Below are 14,101 nucleotides of genomic sequence, written 5' to 3'. Positions count from 1 at the left end.
ATAAACCTCTACCTGGTTATTGTGAGAGTATTTAATGAGCCCTACAGTATAAGACTTTAAGCCTGTACCAGGAACACAGTGAGCGCTCAGTAATTGCTGGGCTCTGCCCCAGAGGAAGCGTGAGGGGGTTGGCAAGCACTGCAGGAAGATGCCGGCCCCAGATCCCTGGGTGGAGAGGCCTTTCCCACACAGCACTCTGGCCCACACCCAGCGTGCCTGGGGAGCCAACCTTGGCGCCCCTGCGCTGCACCCACCTCCCCCGCCTACCCCCACCCCGATCCTGCTTCCTCAGGCCCAGCATGTGCCTCGCCAGGCTGGGCACTCGCGCCCTTGTGAATTTTGCTTGACATTCGGCGTTTATCGAGCACTAACTGTGTGCCAGGCCCAGGAGCGAACAACATAAAAACCCTCGCCCCCTCAAGCTACTCGGCGGAGAAGCTGCTGCGCATAGGAAGCGTGGGGACCGAGCCGGCCGCAGACTCCGAGGTCAGACGCCCGCTCGGTTTCTAGCCACACCCTGGACTTCTCCCGGGAGTTGCTTGAGACGAAGGGAAGAAAATAATCCGCTTCCCCGCGCCCCAGCAGGAACCCGGGTCTCCCGAGCGCCGGTCCCGCCGGTCGAGGCCCCGAGACCCGGGGCAAGCACCCCGCCTCCAGGCCTCCAGCGGCCGCGAGGCTCCGCCCCCCGCCGCCTGGCCAATGGCCGCGCGGGCCCGGCCCAGACCCTCCCCCCTCCCCCCACCCCCCCCCCCCCCCGGCCTCCCGGGAGCCGGTTCCGAGCTGGCAGCGGCGGTCGGCAGGACCCCGGGTCGTGGCTACCCGAGGTAAGCTCGCTGCCCCGGGTGCTCGGTCCTCTGGGCTCAGGGTGCACGGACGCCTTTCGGGGAAGTGGCCCGTGGCGGCAGGAGCCGAGGGGGACTCGGAGTCTGCCGGGGCGCACGCACGGGGTGTGGGGCGCGCGGGGGGCCGGGGAGGGGACAGGGCGCGCGGGGCCGGGGAAGAGCGGGTCCAAAGAGGGCTCCACTCGCCGCATCCAGCATCGGGGTCAGGAGGTGGGTGGCTCCGGATTCGGCGAGGTTAGGCCGGAAGGCGACCGGCCTCTGCTGCAGGGCTCCTCCAGCCGCCCGCAGGTTCAGGGTGACCTCTGGTGAGGCCTAGCCCGGATGCACCAACCTCTGAGGGCGCGGCCGCGCCTGGGGGTCGAGAGCTGCCGCCTTCCCCAGGATCTTGACAGTTCTTGGTGGTGACACCTGCTCAGAACAGTCTCCCCTCCCTCCGCGAACCTGGGTCCGGCCCAGGAATCCGGGAATCCGAGCCGAGGCGGTGGGGCGTCGCCCCGCCCGCGTGGGTGGCTATTTCTTTCCAGAGTCTCCGGGGCAGTCAGGTCGGCAACTCTCCTCGCCGCGTCGGTGCAAAACACTCTGCCAACCCTCTTCTCTGAGACGCGAAGGAGGTGCCGGGAAAACAAAAACTGCGTTCTCCGTATGGTTGCTGTGGAACCTCAAAAACATCTGGAAGGACGGTCGGCGACCTGGCAATGGCAGCTGCCGTGGAAGGGGGGGTTAGAATGTCCTCAGCCCTGTCTGAAAGATTTCCTGGCCCCTCCCAGGGCTTGAAGACAGGGCCAGTGTGAGCCTCACTTGCTGCACGGGCCTCTGTGCCCTGCGAAGTGTATGGTGAGCTTCAACAAGGCAGCAAGTCCAGGGTTCAAAGTCATGTCAGAGCCAGTGGTCAGCGGTGCAACGTGGCATCACTTCTCTTCCCATGGGATTGTGGCAAGGATAAAGTGAAAGCAACTTAAGATGTGCCAGCTTATAGTGGACGTTCAATAAACGTGAACAAATACGGGCTTCCTTTGTTTTTGGTTGGACCACATCATAGCCCCATACCCCCCAAACTCTGTGCCTAAAGGGCTGAGACTGGGATGCAGAAGAATGCATCACCTGGCTCCCTCCTGGTACCTTCCTGGATGCCATGGGGGAAGGAGAAAAGGGTCTATTAGCCACCATAGAGTTGTTCTTTGCTCATCTGAAGGCTCAGAGGACTCTCATTTCCCCCATCCTCCTAACCTCTGTCATTAGCAGTGGCCCCATCATGGATGTTGTGCTACATTCCTGGTAGTTGGCAAACGAAGTCATGCAATGTGAGGCTGTAAAGCTGGTAGACAGGACTGCTGCCCTGTTTCCCATGTGGCGAGGGATTGGTGGCCTCAGCAGCTTTTGGGCACTCTCTGCTCTGCAGAACTGTCTCCTAGAGACAGGCCTGAGACCCACGTTTCTACTCCAGCCTGGCCCTCTCTCCTCCGCCCCCTTCCCTTCCTGAAAACCCACTTGGACATCCAAAAGCATCTCAAGCTTCGCTTGTTCAAAATGGAACTCTAGAGTCCCCTCTGTGCCACTGCTCCTCTCCCAGGTTCTCTGGCCTGTTAAATGCACCAACCATCCACCCACTGCCTGAGGAGTCATCCTTGATTCTTCTCTCTCCCTCACCTCCCACATCCACAAAACACCAGGAATCCAAACGCCTCTCGCCACCACCACCACCATCTCAGCCAACCCCAAAATGTGTCCTTGCCCTGGCCTCCTGACTTGTCTCCCTGCTTCCGTCTTGGCCCTTCCACAGTCCAGGGGCCTCACAGCTGCTGGCAGAGAGTAACGTAAGTCAGATCCTCTCCCTTCCCTGCTCAGATCGCTCTGATGGCTTCCTTTTCCACTGCAAGTAAAACCCAAAGCCCTTGCCTTTAACACCCTACATGAATGGTCCGTCCCAACCTCCTTGACTTTGATCTCTGTCCCTCCCCTTAGCTTTCTAAACCTTGACCACTGACCTGCTTTCTATTCTTTAAACATATCAAGCTCATTCCCACCCTAGGACTTCTCACTTGCTGTGCCCTCTGCTGGAAACACCAATCTTCTCACAGCCAAGAACACCTCAGCTCAGGTGTTGCCAATTCAGAAAGGCTTCCTTGACCATCGCGGTTCCAGCAGCGTGCCCTTGGCCAGGGGCTCTGTCTCATTACCCTGCTTTATTTTCTTTATAACCTTTACTACTATTTGGAATTCTTATTTATGTAGATGTTTACTGATTTGTTATCTATCTCACCCCAATAGAATATAAATTGGATGATGGCAGAGGTCTTGTCTGTCTGATTCTCTGTAGCTTTCCCCAGTGAGAGAGGCAAATAAGATGCAAGGAAACAAACACATCTATAATTGCAAATTGTGGTAAGTGCTGCCTAAGCATCTGGTGGCAGTTGCTCGTATTCGAGGCACTTTTATATTTTAGGTTATAAGACCGAACTACTGTAATGTCAAAACAAGCTCTCTGAGCCATTTTAGGGGTAAGGAAAAGCCTGGAAAAGACTGGTAACTTGCACCAGGTCACACAGTGAGGGGAACTCAGCCTCCTACTCTAAGAACATGTATGTAGCAATCTTTAGTGGTGGCCTGCCGTCATGTTCTGGAAAGAACCTGCTGCTGGATCCTCAGTTCTTTGCTCTTCTACTAACTAGCAAGGCCCCTTAATTTCTTGGTACTTCATTTTATTCACCTTTAAATTAGGATGGATCCTGTTATTATCGTGTTGGGCTGCTGCTTTTTTCCCCCCAGTATACCCCAAAGCAGCAGCATTTCTAGGTGGAGCCCTCTTATTATCAGCAGCTAGGGCACATACAGAACTGGGGCAGATGTGGGGGGAGCCAGAGCGCTCCCCAACCCTAGCCAACCCACAGGGCACACACGGGCCCTAGACCCTCTGGATCTGATTCTTTTTGGTTCCTCCATTCATCTGTAAGCAAATTCACACAGGGCCTCTGGGACTCAGGCAATCATAAAATAGGATGATTCAAGACAAAAGCAAAAATTCCAAAGAGTCGAGAAAGAAAGAATTGCCTTTTGTCCAACTCCACGCTCACCTCTGCTGCCATATGTGGTCTATCTTCTTCTAGTCTCTTTTCATGTCTCTCAGTCCATCCACCCTTCGTGGGCCAGAGCCCTCTGTCACTTCAGAACCTGGACAGCGATGACGGTTGCCGAGGACAAGACTTTTCAGTATATCCGCCAGCATCACAGCAATTTTTCCCGGATCCATGTTCTGGAGATTCTGCCTTACTTGTCCTGCCTCACAACCAGTGATCAGGTGAGCCAGGGCGTGACGGCCAGCCATGCACTGGGGTCAGGACTGTGGAATTCCGAGCTTCACCCAAGCCAGGGCCAACTCCTTCCTTCTCCCTCTCCTTGACACTTCTTTCACAATGAAGTGTGGTTCAAGGTGACCTTTCCGACTTCCCTGAGCTCCCTCTTGTGTTGTTTTGGTGTAGTTCTCAAAAACATGGCGCTGGCTTTCTGAGATTTCCGGGCTCCACCTCTCCCACTTTTATCAGAACCTTCTTTTTCTTCAACTCTCTTGTCCTTGTTCCTGCTCAGTTTTTTTCTTTTCTTTTCTTTTCTTTTTTGTGAGGAAGATTGTCACTGAGCTAACATCTGTGCCAATCTTCCTCTATTTTGTATGTGGGACTCTGCCTCAGCATGGCTTGATGAGCAATGTGTAGGTCTGTGCCCAGGATCTGAACCCACGAACCGGGGGCCGCTGAAGTGGAGTGTGTCAATTTAATCAGTATGCCACCAGCAAGACCCCATGCTCAGTTTTGATTTCATTCTCCTTGTCATGGGACCCTGTCCTGGCAGGGAGCCTGGGGCTCCATCTTTTGGGGGTTTTTGGGGGGTTTTTTTGAGGAAGATTAGCCCTGAGCTAACATCTGCTGCCAATCCTCTTTTTACTGAGGAAGACTGGCCCTGAGCTAACATCCATGCCCATCTTCCTCTACTTTCTGTGTGGGACACCTACCACAGCATGGCTTGCCAAGTGGTGCCATGTCTGTGCCCAGGATCTGAACTGGTGAACCCCGGGCTGCCAGAGTGGAATGTGCACACTTAACCGCTGCACCACCGGGCTGGCCCCTGGGGCTCCGTTTTGAGAGTTCATGGGAACCAGGCCACAGTAGCCTGTTAGGACTTCTGTGGGCCCCTAGTGAAGTGGGCCAGACGCCCCCCCTCAGTTTTAGCAGTTCTCAAATGGAATCCCATGGCTTTCTGCTTCCTCCGTACAGGTGCGGGTGGCATGCAGGTCTGTGGCTAACGGGCCTTGGCCCCTCCCCCTTGTATTTTGGGGTTTGTGACGATACCTTGCCCCCTCATTCTTCAGTAAACGTTTCTGTGGGTTTTCATTTCTCCTGTCTCATTGTTGTTCGTATGTGCTAAGCCTCAGTTTCCTCATCAGTAGAGTGGAGTAATAATAGCATTATGTAAGATAATTCACACGAAGCCATGAGTGGAGAGCCTGGAACACAGTGAGAGCCCGTTTCCTGGTAGCTGCCTTGAAACTTGGGCTCAAACCCTGGCCTTGTCCTGGGCTCCGACCCAGTTTCAGATGGCTACCTCCCTCTTGTGCTTTCTCAGGGCCCTCCTCTGCAGCTGCACGCTCCTGAGTAGGGAAGGAAGCAGGGTCATCTGGCTTGAGCAGGGCAGCGGGGCTGTGTCTTCCTGTCTTCCAGGACCGACTGCGGGCCACCTATGAGCGCTGGGGGAACCAGGACACCCTCTTGGAGCTCTTCACCAGCCTTCGGCGGCGGAACGGCTGGGTGCATTCCCTCATTGGGGCACTGAGGGCCTGTGAGCTGTCTGGTCTCGCTGATGAAGTGGCCCGCATATACCACAGCAGCTTGCCGCGTGAGCCTCCTGCCCCGGCCCTCCTCCTCGAACCCTTGCCTGATTCCCCTGGCCTCCGCTCTCCCTGTCCCCGTACCCCTATCACCTCTGTCACCTTCCCTCCCATCGCTCCTGGGCAGTGGACAAGCCTGGGTGTAGATCCCAGCTTAGCCAGTTATTAGCTGTGTCCTTTTAGCCAAGTCCCTGGATTTTTCTGAGCCTTGGTCTTCTCTATAAAATGGAGCTAATGGCAACATCTAGCTCATAGGGCTGCAGTGGACGCCATGGGGTGATGGCATGTTGAGTGCTTAGCTGGCGCCAGGCACTTCCTATGTGCTCAGCAAATGGAGCCTCCTGTAGTTTCTGTGGCTGTGACATTGGCCTCCCACCCCTGTCTCCCTTCCTCCCATTTCCTCTCCCTCGGCTCATCTTCCCTCTCTCCACTCCTCTCTTCTCCTCTCCTCCCTTCACTGCCTCCTCTTTCTCCTTTGGGGGTTCCTTCCTTCCTTTCTCCACATCTCTTCCCCTCCCCCTGGTTTCCCTTAGGACCTTCTTGGTCCCCCACCTCAGCGACCCAGTTACTCCCCAGCTCCCTTTCAGTGCTCCCTGCCAGGCCCAGGCCAGAGAGGATTTGATGAGGTCAGGTCTGAGGGGCCGAGACAGGAAGAAAACTCAAGGCAGACTATTTATATTTCAGACTGGAGACAACTCCTGAGACCCTGCTCAGATTTACAGCCTTAGAATATCCCCATGTTGGCCTTTTTTCCTCTTCCCTTTCTTTTCTCTCCCCTCCCTCCTACTGTGTCTCTTCATTTGTGGAGATTAACAGTATTCCCCCCAACCCTGAATACAAAAGCCGGGGGTTGGGGGCAAAGAGGAGGGGCTGAGGAGGCAGCATCAGGTCAGGGATCAGTTAGTGGTGACAGCCACCCATGAGGAAGAGAAAGCCACTGAGTCCCAGAATGCCTGGGGACAGAGAAATGGTGACTGCTGACCCAGTCTGGCCCGTGAGGCACCCCACACACTCGCGCCCCCCTCCTACCTCTCCTTGTCGTCTCCAACTCCTCTCTCCCTCCCACTCCTGCCTCCCGCTCAGTGAAGCTTGTCTCCTCTGAGGAGTGCACCCCACATCAAGACAGCTTTGGAGCTGGAGGTCCAAGAGCACCCAGGGCTCTCCTGTCGTTGGGAGCAACCCTGATTCCTCCTTGACACTGCTATATTTTTGTCCTCCAGGGACCTCTAACCGCCCTCCAGCCCCACTGGAGCCGTCATCAGTTCCTGCTGAGGTTCCAGAGCCCTCCATCCCCGCTGAGGCCCCCAGCGCCCCCCACAATGGCTACAGAGGGGAGGAGCCAAGTTACCCCATGCCTGTCCAGGACACGCGGCCGCCAGAGCCCGAGGGAGAGGTGTGTCCTCACAATCTATCTTGGGCCTCCTGCTTTTGTGTTCCTGTCTGCCTACTTCTGCTCACCCAGCCTTCCAGAATGCCTTCCCTGTCCACCACAAATCTTGCCTAATCTCTGCGAGGAACCCCAGGGTTCCCCCAGTGGGGATCTCCCCCAGACCAGCTGCCAGACTGCCAACCAGGGCTTTACCCTGTGGCAGCCCCCAGTCCTCTGTCATCAACTAGCTGTGAGGTCACAGTTTTGAGGTCTTTGCAATGATCTTGTGAGATGTTCAGCTGGGTCGAGGGACCAGGGGATGACAGATGAGAGGGGAATGAGGAAGCAGGAGATGCTGGGGTAGGGGGCGGTTAGTAGAGCTATAATTATTGCCAGTAAAGCCAAGTTTGGGGGAAAGATGACCGATTCTATTGAGATATGATGAGTGGGCAGTGGGGTGTCCAGAAAACACCAAACCGTGGACTGGAAGCTCAAGAAAGGGGTTTGTGCTGTGGCTGCAGGGGGGGAGACCTTTCTACAGGGCCAGACAGATGGATGGGGACTCCCTGTGGGATGGTGTGTGTGTTTTCTATGAGGTGGGTTCAAGGTTATCTGTAGACAGAGGGTCTGGCAACGATCAAAGTCGAGGCAGGGGCTTCCTTGGTTCCTGTGCTCCATGGCATGCACTGAGGCTGGTAGGTCTGAGGCCCCGTGAGCACAAGCTGCTCTTTGCCAGCTCCTGGGAGAAGCAACTGCCTTATTCACATTTTCCTTCTTGCAGAGTTCAAGGAAAGCCCCAGAAACACCCAGCCCTGGGGCTGTCCTGAGGAGACCAGATGGCCCCCTGGAGCCCTCCTCTGACCTGGCAGCCACCAGCCCTCTGACCTCAAGTGGGCCTCAGAAGCAGGACACAGAACTGGGCAGCACCCACTCAGCAGGTATGCATGGAAACTGGAGTCCTAGGGCCTCTCTGTCCTCCCAGTGAAGGTGAGGATTAGAGTTGCCCCTCTGGCTTCCTTGGACTCCTAGAAGGCAAGAGTGGGAAGAAAGGGAGTTCATGCCAGGGAGCAACCCAATTCCTTAATTTTATTTTTTTTTAAAGATTGTCACCTGAGGGGCTGGCCCCGTGGCCGAGTGGTTAAGCTCGCGCGCTCCGCTGCAGGCGGCCCAGTGTTTCGTTGGTTCGAATCCTGGGCGCGGACATGGCACTGCTATCAAACCACGCTGAGGCAGCGTCCCACATGCCACAACTAGAAGGACCCACAATGAAGAATATACAACTATGTACCCGGGGGGCTTTGGGGAGAAAAAGGAAAAAATAAAATCTTTAAAAAAAAAAAAAAGATTGTCACCTGAGCTAACAACTATTGCCAATCTTCCTTTTTTTTTTTTCTCCCCAAAGCCCCCCAATACATAGTTGTATATTCTAGTTGTGGGTTCTTCTAGTTGTGGCATGTGAGATGCTGCCTCAGTATGGCCTGATGAGCAGTGCCATGTCTGCGCCCAGGATTGGAACCAGCGAAACCCTGGGCCCCCAAAGTGGAGCATGTGAACGTAACCGCTCAGCTACGGGCCTGGCCCCAGCAACCCAATTCCTTAGAGGATGTAAGGGTTAGCATTTGCTGTGTAACAAACAGTTCCAAAATTTAGTAGCTTAAAATATGACTAATTATTTAGCTCTTGATTCTGCAGGTCAGCAATTTGGGCTGGCTCAGCTGGGCAGTTCTTCTGATTTTGGCTGAATTCCCTCTGGTATACACACCAGTGTACACATAAGTTCTGCTTATGGCTGTTGGCTGGGGCACGCTGGTTCTCCTCCATGAGTCTCTCATCCTCAAGCAGACAAGCCCATTTCATGGCAGCTGAGCAGAGTTCTGAGAGAGGAGGGTCTCCTGGGGCATAGGCTCAAAACAGGCACAGTGTTCCTCCTGCCTCATTCTGATGGCCAAAGCAAGTTACGAGGCCAGCCCAGACCCAAGGGGTAGGGAAACAAATTCCGTCTCTAGATGAGAGGCCTGACAAAGTCACATTGCAGAGGGCATGAATACAGGTAGGGGAAGAGAATTAGGGCCACTTCTGCACTCTACCAAAGGGACTCTGTAGGGTTCCACCAGGACGTGAAGGACAGAGCAGGAGAGAATACAGGGCTGGGCCAGCTGTTGGCAGGGGAGCCCGTAGGCACTGTCCTACCCCAAAGGGGTCTCTAGCTCCCAGCAAATCACTAAAACTTCTCAGCCCCCAGAGGAAGTATGGTCTTCATCAGTCCGGGGCCTGGACCCCCGCACCAGACCTCAGTGCTCCCCCTCAGGAATATAAAGCTGTCCACTCTGACCTCCCAGACTGGCTTCTCTCTGCCCTGCTATTTCCCAAACTGTGTTCCACATACTGGTGCCCAGCCAGCCCTCAGTGCTCCTGGGACAGCCACAAGGCACGTGAGCAGTTAAAGGCTCAGAGAAGCCATCTTAGTGCCTAACTCTCCTGTCACCCTGAAACTCTGCCCCATTCACCCGTTTGCACTTTGCAATGTTAGCTTTCCGTGGAACACCTTTCAGGAGACGCTGCCATGGAACACCTTTCAGGAAAGGCTGCCATGGACCAGGGAGGCATAGGGCACTTTGATTTCAGTACGTGCGTGAACACAGGTCCCACGAGATTCTTTGGTGTTCGATTTGGGACCAGGGACACATCAGAATCACTCCCGGCCTGTGTCAGCTGTAGGGCCTGGAATGTGTGTTCTGAGAAGTCCATGGGGAATGCTGATATAACTGCCTTTATGGACTATCACCACCTGCTCCCTCTTGCTTCCCCCAGTTCAGGCCCTCCTCTCAGGGATGGCTTTGTCTCTCCACTGCCCCAAGCCTGCCTCTGGTGCCACGGGACTGGTGTGAACTCTTCTGCTTGAGCCATCCTGCTGCCCCTTGCCCCGGTCCAGGATTGCTCCTGCTGGTGGTCGAGGAGGAAAGATGGCAGTGGGAGAAGCATCCAGAATTCTACCAGGCTAAGGAGAAGATGGAAAAGGCAGACACAGGAGGAAAGGGGGCCTGTCCCTGTCCCAGGCAGGAGAAGAAAAAGCAGAGAGGATAGGGGCCAGCCCGGTGGCGCAGCGGTTAAATTTGCATGTTCCACTTCTCAGCAGCCCGGGGTTCGCCGGTTCGGATCCCAGGTGCGGACATGGCACCGCTTGGCAAAAGCCATGCTGTGGTAGGCATCCCATGTATAAAGTAGAGGAAGATGGACATGGATGTTAGCTCAGGGCCAGTCTTGCTCAGCAAAAAGAGGAGGATTGGCAGTAGTTAGCTCAGGGCTAATCTTCCTCAAAAAAAAAAAAAAAAAAAGCAGAGAGGATAATTGATAATGATCTTCAAGCTCCTAGACACCGTTAGGGACGGACCATTTCACTCTTGTGAGAAAACAGACCTAGGGCTGCAGGTCAAGGACTGAGGATAGACGGGACCAAGGATGTGTCTGCAGCTGTTGACCCTTTGGGCCTGGGAGCCCTGAGCAAAGGAACTGTGGAGACTTCTCCATGGGTAGGAGGTTAGGAGGCCTGGATGCAGAAGGGACTTGAGCTGGGGCACAGGGGACCCTTCTCCAGCCCTCTGCTCCCAGAGCTACTGTGACTTTAGGGTAACACTCTGGTGGGTTTCCCCTTTTGTTTTGCTACCTGCAGGCATGGTCTCCGGCCTCACGTCACCCCGTGGGCCTGTGTCTCCAACTGTCTCCTTCCAGCCTCTGGCCCGTTCCACCCCCAGGGCAAGCCGCTTGCCTGGACCCCCAGTGTCAGCTCTGTCTACTGACACCTCCTCCTCCTCCTCCACCATCTTGGCCTCTTCAGGGAGTGCTGGTGACCACGCTGAGGCTACCATCTGCTCCAGTGGGGTGGAAGTGCCCACCACCTCTATGACCACCAGCACAGTGCCCTCCAAAGTGCCCACGAAGCCAGCATTTCCCAGCACAGTACCTTCCAAGTTGCCTACCAGCTCGAAGCCCCCTGGTACAATGCCTACTAAAGTGCCTACCAATCAAGCACCATCCAAATTGCCCATCAATTCAACGCGTGCTGGCACAGTGCCACCCAAAGTAGCTACTAGCTTGGCTCCTGACCACAGGATACCCATGAGCATGATGCCCAGCAAGGTGCCTGCCAATACCGTGCGCACCATCAGGAGCAGCCAGAGACCTGAGGAGGTGAGTCCTTGGCCCTCTAAGCAGTGATCCAGGCCCCTTCCCCCAGCCCTGTCCTTGGACTCTTTCCAGTCTCCATTCTGTTTCCAGCCTGCACTGGTCCAGGGTGTAGGGACAGCTGAGACCCAGCCTCCTCCAGATCCCATACCGTGTCCTTTAGAGTAGTAATAAACATTGGAGCTCTTAAGTGAGGATGCCTCAGGAGGCTCAGGTGTCGTGGGTCACCCCTGCTAGTCACATGCATTAACCCACGTAGAGCTCACAGCTCCCTGTTAAGCTTAGCAGTGCCATTCTATAGATGAGGAAACTGTGAGGGGTAGAGCAGGGCGGCCTGTCTGCCTCGATGCCTTGCTCTTCACCACCAGGTATCCGTGACCTTCCATGGATATCCCAGTCATGCCTGCCCCTCCATGACCAGAGTTTTACAGACTGCGGTCCCAGTCCATCCAGCCTGGAGTGGCTGCTCTGACCCAGCAGCCCCCACAGCTGTCCCCTCTGAGCCTGCATGTGTAACTCTACTGCTGCTGTCTGCCTGGAGGAACCAAGTCCATGGGGCTCCTTGAGCATGTGGCCAGGCTTCTGACCCCATGGCTGGGCCATGGCCCTCAGGCTCAGGCAGAATGTCAAAGTAGGATGGGGCTGCACATGACCAAAGGCCCTGGGGTGGGGGTGAGCTCACAGGCAGGCTGGTGAGTAGAGAGAGGACTGCCCTGGAGGAGGTCACCGCTGCTGCTGCTGCCAGGCCTTGGTCCCCTCCTCCCCCATGCCCTCCTGCACCGTCAATAGGTTGAGTCCTTAAGAGAGGGTGGCCTCAAGGGCACTATGGGCTGGGAATTTGGGGGCTTGGGTACTGGTTCATGCCGTGGCCTGGGAGTGGGGCTACCCAACCTGAGTTTGCCCCGCTGCCAACTCCAGCCCCTCCTTTCTTTCCCAGGAGACTCCAGCATCTTTAGCACCCACAGGTGCTGTGGCTGCTGGAGGCAGCTCGCCCTGGCCAGACAGCAGCTCCAACAACTGGGGCTCAGAGTCAGAGCTGAGCAAGCCCGGCAGGCTGATATCCCGGATGGACAACCAGCCATTGTCAGTCTGCTCCGCGGACCTCGCCATCAGCTCCAGCGACAGCTTGGGCACAGGGCCTGAGAACGTCCCGGAGGAGAATGAGTATGATTCAGGGTCGGTGGACTCCATCAGGATCCATGTGGCTGAGGACCCCAGTCCCGACCTACTGGAGGGCAACCCCAGGCCGCAAACTGACCAGCATCTCCAGGAGTTCGAGAAGACACTGTGTGGCTGGACTGTCCCTTGGGTTCAGTGGCTTGGGGTGGCTGCAGCTGGGGCGATCCTGGCTGCGTTCCTGGCTGCGCTGTACCGTAGGCGCCTGCTCCAGTGACGCCCCTGGGCCCTTCCTGCCTTGTGTCTGCTTCCTTCCCTGCAGTACATCTGACCTGAACCACGGAGCTGGGCTGTCCCGCCCACCTTGTCCCTTTTTCGGGGCTGACAGAGCCTGGATCAGAGGGGAGCCAGGGGGCCTCAGGCCTGGCAGGAGGCTGAGTCATGCCTGGACTGAATCCTGGGAGGCAGCATTTCCATCCCAGCTTGTGCCCTCTGTGGCTCCCTCACCATCCTCAGCTTTCTGAGCTCTGGGCTACCTGGTGTGCTCCAAACCTCACCCACCTAGCAATCTGGGTTGTTGCGCTTGTCCTCTGGGGGAGGTGCCTCTGTCCAGGCTTTATCCCTGTTTGCCCAAGTCTGTGGCTCACGAGGTGCCGCTGGAGGGTGCAGAAGGTTGGCAATGCCCCCCATCCTGCCCTGGTCCCTGGCAGCTAACAGCAGATGTGTGGGTGGGGACCTACAGGACCTCGCTCCAGCCCCCAGCAGCTCAGCCTGAGGCCATTGCCCCAGAAGCCGTAGGGTGGCCCGTCTCCAGGGATGCAGCTCTTCTAGGCAAGGGTAGGGAGGAGGCCCGGAGATTCCTGTGGACCCCTGGGAGACCCGAGGCAACTGCTAGGCCTGAGGACCACCTCCAGAGCTCCCTCCAACCTTCTCACCCCCTCTCCTCTTTCCCTCCCTCCTGGTCTCCATTCTCTTCAGCTCCATAGGAAGGTTGGGGAGGGGGCACCTGTGGGACAGAGCTCAGGCCAAGATTTGGATTTCAGCTCCACCCCTTCCTGGGCTGTGTGGCCTTGGCAGATGATCAGATTTCTCTGGTCTTGCTTCCCCATCTGGACAGTGAAGATCGTGGCTCATCCTTCACTGGGTTCTTCTGAGACTGAAACATACGGGTGTTTGTCAAGTGCCTGGCCCAGAGCAGGTAGCCACTAAATGCTTCCCCCACCTCTCCCCTGCCCAGCCTGGTAGAGGTGAGGGCATAAGAGGCAGAGTGCCCAGGGGTAAGGCTGCAACTCTGCCGTGTAGGGCGGCCTAGGCCTGCATCCTGCTCTGTCTCTCACTAGCTCTGTGCTCTTGGGCAAGGTGTTAACCTCTCTGTGCCTCAGCTTTCTCACCTGTAAATTGGGGATGAATAGCAAACTTATATATACATATATTTCTTAGTGTTGTTGTGAGGATTAAATGAGTTTATCTATATAAATCTTAGAATGGTTCCTGGCATTTGCTAAGAGTGGGACACGTTGTTATTATCACTGTTCAAATGTAGAGGGACTGGAGCACTTGGCTACACCTTTAGAGGCAGACCCAGACCCTCCTGCCTCGCCCCTTTATATTTGCCCCTTATGTTGTCCTGTGCATTGGGGAATTGTTGGGGAGTAGGGAGGGAGGCATGTCCGCTGGGGCAGCTGTGCAGGATGGGGGCTGGGGTGCCCCCAGCAG

The 14,101-nt window shown here is 55.9% G+C and overlaps 1 protein-coding gene across 6 annotated transcripts; it reads left to right on the top strand.

Annotated features, from left to right (window-relative positions):
• Positions 1-741: 741 nt before the first annotated feature.
• MAVS (mitochondrial antiviral signaling protein) lies at positions 742-13,867 on the top strand. 6 transcript variants are annotated; one of them, XM_046678625.1, is made up of 7 exons: positions 742-824; positions 1,367-4,137; positions 5,552-5,726; positions 6,939-7,111; positions 7,869-8,025; positions 10,758-11,275; positions 12,207-13,867. In XM_046678625.1, exons 2-7 carry the CDS (start codon positions 4,021-4,023, stop codon positions 12,660-12,662), a joined length of 1,596 nt encoding a protein of 531 aa, XP_046534581.1. In that variant the 5' UTR covers positions 742-824; positions 1,367-4,020; the 3' UTR covers positions 12,663-13,867. The 6 variants fall into 6 exon arrangements, with proteins under 6 accessions (XP_046534581.1, XP_046534586.1, XP_046534582.1 ...); XM_046678630.1 differs by having other exon boundaries at positions 748-824; positions 3,967-4,137; XM_046678626.1 differs by having other exon boundaries at positions 751-824; positions 3,947-4,137.
• Positions 13,868-14,101: the final 234 nt, after the last annotated feature.

Source organism: Equus quagga, chromosome 12 (assembly GCF_021613505.1).
Source record: "Equus quagga isolate Etosha38 chromosome 12, UCLA_HA_Equagga_1.0, whole genome shotgun sequence".
NCBI lineage: Eukaryota > Metazoa > Chordata > Mammalia > Perissodactyla > Equidae > Equus > Equus quagga.
Note: the sequence above shows the minus strand (reverse complement) of the source record. Positions and strands in the feature narration are given on the sequence as shown.

Excerpts from the sequence above, each read along its gene's own strand:
- MAVS (XM_046678625.1), top strand. The coding sequence starts at position 4,021 with ATGACGGTTGCCGAGGACAAGACTTTTCAGTATATCCGCCAGCATCAC. Across the intron at positions 4,138-5,551 it reads GCCTCACAACCAGTGATCAG|GACCGACTGCGGGCCACCTA; the intron begins GTGAGCCAGGGC and ends CCTGTCTTCCAG. Across the intron at positions 5,727-6,938 it reads ATACCACAGCAGCTTGCCGC|GGACCTCTAACCGCCCTCCA; the intron begins GTGAGCCTCCTG and ends TTTGTCCTCCAG.